At 34.2% G+C, this 8,793-nt stretch overlaps 1 protein-coding gene across 1 annotated transcript in view; it reads right to left on the reverse strand.

The window, feature by feature from the left end:
- RYR3 (ryanodine receptor 3) overlaps positions 1-8,793 on the reverse strand; it is a 269,121-nt gene that overhangs the window by 172,013 nt on the left and 88,315 nt on the right. Inside the window, 1 exon segment of the mRNA XM_009320984.1 lies at positions 3,603-3,776. Coding sequence (XP_009319259.1) covers positions 3,603-3,776 — 174 coding nt within the window.

Raw genomic sequence — 8,793 nt, forward strand, 5'->3', positions numbered from 1 at the left:
GATAAAGGATTCATGCATGAAAAGACTACTGTCAAGAAAATCAAGCTGGAGTGACAAACATCATAAAAATTATAATGCCATTAAAGGAGCAACAACATTTATGAGTAACTTCTGACTCATTTAACTATTCTCTATACATTATGTTAGATTCTTATCAGAACCAGATGTGAACATCATATGAACTTCAAGCAATAACAGAGATCCTTTGGTGGGTTTTTAATTTTTCCCTTTAAATAAATACCCAATTTCACAAAAAGCCAGCATAATTTTTAGGTATCACAAAAACAAGTCCTGATCATTTTGAGTCATTAAAATCCTACAGCACTTTTCTAAGAATTAAATGTGAGTTATCCTGCTTCTTTGCCCAAGATGTAACCTATTGAATTCTCCACTGAAAAATGTATTTTTTTTAGCTCTGAGAGAGTAAAAATTTGCTGCCCAACTTCCCAGTTAGGTGTGTAATTCTGAAGACACTGAATAGTTAACAAAGAAACTAATAATGTTATACAAGTGGTTACTGCCACAAATGGGAAGGTTATTTACCGACAGCTTTTTGTACATACTGGGATATAGGTATACCAAAGCACTGGAAAGTGATGGTTTTCTATACTTGGCAGGATCCAAAGTACACATGTGCTCTGTTCCTTCCAACATGCTGAGGAAGTGCTTTTATCACCCTATGAGTGCAAACGTCACCCTATGAGCTTATCTGGACCCCAGGATCCATGGAACTGTGATGGAGAAGACTAGGAAGACATTTTTGAATGAGTATATTGATAAAATTATCTTAAAGAGACTAGTTTACATATTGGTCATCTTTCCTCTTTGTTCAAGTACTTCTTTATGTAGAGTCACACTGTGGGTGACTTTGTTAGCTGAAATACCGTTTCCATAAAGAAGGGTCCTGGGGTCTCTTAACTGAACAATAACTAAAGAACCATTCTTCCCATCACAAACTAGTAAGAAAACATTTGACAATCAGATAATGTTTCCTCAGGCCATTGTATGTAGCTCCAGATTTTGGAACTACGGGAACAGTACAGGAATGAAAACATTTGACAGATAGAATATTAAAGCTGCCATGCCTTGCAAAGTAATTGCACCTTCAACACTGTGTAGCAGATACACACTGCTCTCCCTAACTATGCAGCAGATCAGGGAAGAGAGAAGACTTTTAGAAGGACCTAATCTTCCATATTTCTCTGATCAAAAAAAACCAAACCCAAAACCTCAACTAAATCATCCAGAAACACCATAATGACAGGAAAGTGCTATTTAGAACTCCAGTAAGTCAATCATGGCCAGAAGCATCCAGCACTGCCTACTCCAACTCCTCAGATACACCACTTCCCTGCATATAAAGGGGCATTTGGCACGGCCTTGCTTGTTGAGGTACAGCAGGGCATTGGTATTGACCAACACCCTGAGCAATGGTCTCCAGGATGTGAATCCAAAACATGTAGCATATGTTTCTCTGTTCTCTGAGCTCTAGCATTCTGGAGCTCTGCAGGAGTTCATAGCTTGCACAGAAGCTCTCAAACTGAAAAGATAGGCATCCATCACTCATGCTGGATGTTGGAAGAATGTTGAATAGAATATTGATATAAACATCATCACTACCTGGGCAAAGTCTTGAACCCTTGGTTACCAAGATCTCAGAGAGAGAGAGAGAGAGAACAGATCAAAATTCTGGCAGAAATCGTGCAACAGAAGCCTCATAAATGATGCCAAATTTTCTTACATATTTTGTGTCTTGCAAAGACAGCATGATAACTAGATACATAAAACTACACCAAAGCCAACCAACAGAAATTTTTACTTGGCATTTTGAGTATTTTATAACAGAACTAATCCCATAGTTGTTTTCTCCTCTCTATAGATTTGCAGCATCTGTCAGTGATAAATAGCTACGTTATGTGAAAAAAAAACACCCTTTGCCTCTTGCAAAAAGAAGGTATTTCTCAGTCCTCCTAGGGTTACTGAGGCATGTTACAAAAAGTGCATGTCAGCTTGAGAAGGATTACAGTGACTGAAAGTGAAAATCTCCTGACAAAATGATGGTGGAGGATGCATACAAAGCTATGACTTCACTTTTACTGTAGAAAAGTAAATTTGATACGAAATTTAAAGGGACGTGTATGTCTAAACTTGCTTACAAAATTATAGTCTGGTACCATATTTTTCAGAGGATGAAAAACTGTTTCTTGCCTCCACAGGAATATCAATTACAGGAAGCGAGAAGGTTTGGGTTTTCTTCTGCTTGAAGGTATTTAACAGGAGAGAATTCTCTAGGTGAGAGGGCAACAAAAGATTTGGAGTCTTTGAACATGAATGAAACAGTCTGAAAGGAGAATAAAAGTGATAGGCAATTATGGAGGTTCTTTTAGTTCCTTGCTGCTAAGCAGAAAACTGGGGGGAAAAAATACTAAACTTCACAGGAAGCTATTGCAAAGTTCTTCACTGAATACAGACAAAGAATCTACATTTTGCCTTTTCAAGAAGTAAAACTGGACCCTCCAAGGACACAGAATCCCATAGTCAATACTGGCATGGGAAAGGAAGAAGCCATCATTGTATGATTAGATCTCTTATCAAGAAAATACTGAATGACTGGTATACAAAGAAGAATTTCTCTGATCAGCCAGGTTGCCGAGAAGTGGTGAAGGGGTTGGGCACCCACTGCCCATTTATGACCATGTGTGCTGCATAAATAAATGAGATTGTGCCAAGGGTGTGCTGAGGCCCTCATTTTTTCTATTACAGTGCTTGTGTATGGGTATCCTCTTGTGAATGTGCATACATACAGGTAATTAAAGAAGAATTCCAACTTCTGTTCAGTAACGAACTTTTTTTTTCTTTTTCATGTTCTAGTGATAGCTTCAAGTTGTAAAAATCTATGAATACAGAATCAAAGAATCATTTGGTAATGCGAAACTAGCACTAAGCCCCTTAATTCTGAATGAAATGTAAACATAATTTGAAGAGATAACAGGTCATATGCCCCTAATTAAGAATATACTTGTACCCTATAATCAAAAAGCTGAGAGAAAGACCTTCTTGATGCCACATCAGAATTATATCTAACATTTTGCAGGAAATTTTTCATTAATATCCCTTAAGAAACTTGAGGAGTTTCTAGGGCCATTTCTTAAGTAACAAATTTAATAGCCATTTCATACAACTTACTCAATTAAAAAATCTAAAACACCAGGGAGTGTAAGATGACTTACAAGTTTATGCCCTTAAACAGTTAAATGTAGATTTTCAAAAAAGAGATTTGACCATTCAAATCAGAAATTTCCATATCTTACTGAAGTGTCAAAAGTAAAAATTGAGCCCAAATTAGTAATTTCGTCTGGCAAGGAATATAGCTAAATACATTTCTTAGTGGCAAAGTTTTTCTTCAGTTACATAGTTAAGTTAATATCCACCATTGTTTTCACTTTTAGAATGAAACATTCACACCATTTTCAATAAAACAGCACAAAACTATTAAACCCACAATTGCCACATTGGTAGAATGGCAAAAAACAGGACAGACCAAAACTGTTATGCAACTAACACTCATTTTACAAGTAATTAAAAAACCCCTCAAACATTACCTTCCTTTTCAAGGGACCTAAACGTGCTGATTTAGCGTCTTGTGCTTTGTAAGTCAACCATAAGGCACTGGCCACGTGTTGGACAAAACAGACTGAATCACCGTACTTTACTTCTGGGACTCCCATTCCATCGATGTCACGTTTAAGACTGGAATCCTGCTTTTCTTTTAGCTCCTAAGAAGATAAAATAGAAGCTGGCATTTAATCTCTGTACTGGAACAGGATAAACCATTGAATTCTACACTGAAAAACATTCCAACACTGAACAATGTTTATGCTACTTATGTTGTTAAGATGCAGCTAAATTTCATTTCACATAATTTCTGTTTCTATCCAATTAATTAGTCAGATTCTGATTAAAAATAATTTCAAACCTGAAGCATCATTTTCACTGAAGCAAGAAAAAACAAGTAAAATCCATTACCATGTAAAGATATATATATAAAAACCTCTAAATGTTTAACCTAACCTAATCAATAATTGAGTTACTGATGTAATTAAAGTTTCAGTTTAGTAGAGTCTGTAGAATTCTATATTACAAAGATTTTCAAATTTTAGCTTAAATATGAAAAAGAAAAATGAGCAGAAACTTATTTTGAAATTTAGTTAGAATATTTTTACGCTAAAGAATATTTTTATGCTAAAGAATATTTTGCTTATAAATAGTATATGCAGATAAAAACTTCACTTGGAATAATGCCTCTCTATTGCAACAACCAGAAAAGAAGAAAATAATAATTTTTAAAATAAGTACAGTTTGACTCTTACATTTATTTTACTCTTGCATTTCTTAATTTTTTTTTACACTTATTTTATTTTTCTATTTATCCTCTTTGTAAGAGGAATTGGATTCTTTCAGATCTCTTTTAAAGACATTTGTCAATGCTCGACTGGAATACCCCAGTACAATTTTTAAGCCCAACCTATTTCTTAATCCCCTTATTCTTCATTCACAACCAGAGGATTTTAAGTCTCCAGCACAAAAGCAAGTACCTTTTTCTTTAAAATAAAATAGTTTTCCTTTCAAAATTGAATTCAAGAATAAGAACAGAATTATGCAGCAAATTCTGTAATAGCAAATTATGGATGCATGTGCATGTGTGTAATTAAACAAAAAACTCTTAAGTAAATACAGTAATTAGATTATATCATTTTTCTATGATTTCAAATGCTGATGGACTTAACCTTAAGTGTAGATAGTTGTTCATTTGTTGCTAAGTAAACAAAATACGTTAGACATTGATACAAAGTTTAAATTATTATATGTGTAACAGGTTTTCATATTTCAATTCAGTTTACTGAATGTTCAACATCTGTGGAGTAAAAAGTAGTTCTACTTTAACTATGCTAATCTACTTTCATTTACATGGAATTTACCTGTCACATTTCAACAACAGTTTTAGTTGAAACAGATAGCATTATAATGCCAAGAGGAAGTAGAATGAAATTACAAGACATTCCTTGGGGATAACATTACAATATCAAGACCGTGGGGAAATCATGTCACATCATATTATGCGGACTGCACTATCACGTACAGATAAAGATGAACTCTTTCAATACACATTTACAGTCAGGCCATTAAATGAAAAATACAATAAAATAGCACAAATTTATTAACTGTCAGCAATTAATTATTTGGCTTTACATAGCACCCTGCAGATGAAAGCATTTTTCTCAAATATTGCATCTGCATCAAAAATTTCAAATTACAGAAATCATAATGTGGTAACAAGTGATCCTAATTAAGTTACTATTTTAAAAAAAATTGAGCAATACTGATCCTTTTTGACAACACTAAATGTAAAGAAAAAACAAGATTTTTTGAATTTCAGAAATAAAGCTTTAGAATTATTTTGGGAGCCTGAAGGCTGTTCTCACTTCAAACAATACAGCATAAATTCCTTTTAGTGACATTTTGCTCTTTGTGCTCTGACCAGTTTCCTAGGATTTCAGCCATGTCATTTGATGGCAGTGTGCAAAGAGAGGGTATATATTCTAACAGTTGAAAAGTGTAGTCAGATAAAGATTATCGGGGGAGAAGGAGAAAAAAAAAATCTCTTATCTAGATATTTGTACATATCTTAGCAGCAAAATATCCAAACACGTTATCTTTCAAAACCCTCTTTTCACAACCTATTCTCAGTTTAACTCCCTCAGGCCATGAATGAATCAAGTTGAAGAAAACAAATCACATCATGGGTCTGGAAAATGGCAAAGGAAAAATAACAGTAACAAAAAATAAAAAAAGAAAGAAGGAATGAACAAAGAAACTTGAGGGCAAAGCTGTCAAAGATGCAATTTTCACAAGATATTTAGTATACTAGAAGAAGAGCAAGATTTAGAAAATGAGAGAATTCATAGAATCATAGATTCCTACATGATAGAAAGAAGGTAAGGAATGGCTGTGCGAACAAGACAAATAAACCCAAATGTCTTTACAACGATATTTCAACAGTCTTCTTGTAAAAACACAGTAGGGAAAAAACTCTTGATAACTTAAGAGCTTGTTTACATACCCCTAAGAATGGTAAGACAACCTGACTGCTGAACTCTTATTAAATCTAACCTGCGCCAGCTAATTAAAATTTTATTTTTTGGTGTTGCACACGGTTATTGCATTAAAAGTACTGCCATAGGCTACCCCAATTTAACAAAAGAAAAATATAAAAGGTCTATAAATATAAGAGCAGAGGACTGATACATTGAGCTTACCTATCTTGCTAGTGGGCTTACTGTATTCTGTATGCTTTGCTGTATGCATTTCTACACCCCAGTAGGCAAGAGAAAAAAAAAAGGTGATTTTAATTTTAACTTCTACTTTCTCCTCCCATATAAAATAAGTAGAAAAAATAGCTTAATACTGTATTTGAAATGCAGTGCTTACTGGGAAATGGTAATTGTAAAATATGAACTTACAAATAAATACTTGAACTTTTAGAGACAATTGTAGGTAAAGGACTCTGTAATACCTATCATCTTATTCCAAAAATGAATTAAACTTTATGATTACTACTAAACTATTACGACATCCTAATGCCATGTTGAGCCCCTAAGATAGATACATGTTGGCAGTAATATTAAAATGATATCAAATCCTTCTGCATGAGTCATCTGTGACTTTTGAATGTGTCAGAATGTTACTTACTCAGACTACACCAATAACTTCTTCATTGTCAACTGTATATACCATTATGAAAATAAAATATGAAATCTCAAATATTAATTCTGGGCTACAACAGTTTTTAAGTAAACAAATAGTTTTAAATATGCTCTTGTTCTTCACTGTGTTTATTCTCAAAGAAATTTATAAGCAGAATCAAAGTTCTGCTCAGCTGAGTATACTGAGCCAAGTACTGTGCTGGAATGAGAACATCCCATTTCAAAACAGGATTCCATCTGCTCTAGGGAAACTGCTGTCTCTGTGGTCACAAGGCATTACAGAACTGTTGCCTTAAAATATAAAGGTTGACATTTTAAAACTTTATCAAAAGTAAGCTCCATATTAAACCCAACAAAAGGCATATTTTGGGGGGTTTTCCATCAATGTCTGATGCTTGTAAACTTAGTTTGCAGTAATTTGCAGTAAATAGACATACATTGCATATGCTGTTTTCATTTAAATCAGTACCATAGTGTTCTTTAGCATATTCTTTCACCTTTTTAAAAGCTCCCTTCTATTCTTATTTATGTAAGGACACATTAAGGAAAAATCTAATTTGAATTTTATAGTTTAAAATATCTGTTTCAATTTCCAGCGTTACCCAGCAAAAGGAAACAAAACAGTGAAAGTAAATACATTATGAATGCAATCACAGGTTTTGAAAAGCAAGGAACACACAAGACTGCTGACGTGGTATGTAACAATACTGAGGATGAAAGTGTGTTTTTTCAACAAGAGGGCCTCTATAACAACTGTTGGAAAAATAAGACTAAGTCATGTGTTACAGGCTCCTGGGAAGCCTTGAGGATTTGGTATACACCACATAGCTCTGCCTACTGGCAAAGATAATCTCTTTTTTCCACAAAAACCCTTTTGCTGGCTTCCAAACTGGAAAGAATACCTCAATGGAGAAATGTTTTATTTCCTTTTGGATACTCCACAGCAATGTATATTCTGAGCAATCTGATCTGAATGCAGTTTTGACCCCACCTGGAGCAGAAAGCTGGACTAGATGACTTCCCAAGGGCCTTTCCAATCAAAATTATTCTATGATTCTTAAGGACAGGAGTGCTGTAAACAGCCAGGTATTCCGGCACCCTATTTTTAAGGATCTGTACACAGCTGGGTAGGAAGGTATTAGTCAGTTATCTTGAAATTTCCCTTAATTCATGCCATATTAAGGTTCAGGCAAGTGAAAATCCTTCTTCATTGACAAAATGAACAAGTGAAAAAAAAGTTTTACAAATACATATGTGCAGAAATTAAGATAATCACACTTGCCTATACCTAGTCTAACTATTAGTTCTACAGTTCTTTTTCCCCTCAATCTGTATGCAATCAGCACTTTGCTTTAAGAGTCCTTCCCTTCTTAGAGTCCAGATCAATCTTTGGGGTTTATTCGCTTCCAAAACCTCACCTTTCTTTTTTCAGGAAGAGTTATCACTGCTTGTTCCCCTCACCTTTGGAACCATTAATGTCTCTACCCATGGGCCAGTGCACTCTCACCTGCCCAGATAATAAACAAGTATTCTTATTCTTGGCACAGGCAAAAGCAAATTTATAACCTATTGTGAGGTGAAAATATTCTTTTCTATATAGGACAGCACAAATCCTAGGATGATGAGACACTGAACTTGAATTTCATATAAAAATGTACATTAACAACCATGTTATGTACAAACACAGTAGAAGGGATAAATGCATTACACGGTCATTATTGACGTCTGCATAATTAATTACTACTATACTTCACCTTAGTCATTTTGGGGATTGTAACACAATCAACACACCTCAACAAAAAGACTAAGAAAGGCACACCTCAACAAAAAGACTAAGAAAATAGGGTATGTTTATTCAATGTAACAGAAATTATTTACTTTATGAGTATGCATACATAAACATAAAATTTATATACTTAAAATTTATACATTTAAATGCATAGATTAAAATATTAAGAAATTGCAGGACAGCTGGTGTCCAATTAGGCAGTGAGTAAGTTATAGGAATTTGAACACAATGTTAAATCAG

Source organism: Pygoscelis adeliae, unplaced genomic scaffold (genome assembly GCF_000699105.1).
Source record: "Pygoscelis adeliae isolate BGI_AS28 unplaced genomic scaffold, ASM69910v1 Scaffold3, whole genome shotgun sequence".
In the NCBI taxonomy this organism is placed as follows: Eukaryota; Metazoa; Chordata; class Aves; order Sphenisciformes; family Spheniscidae; genus Pygoscelis; species Pygoscelis adeliae.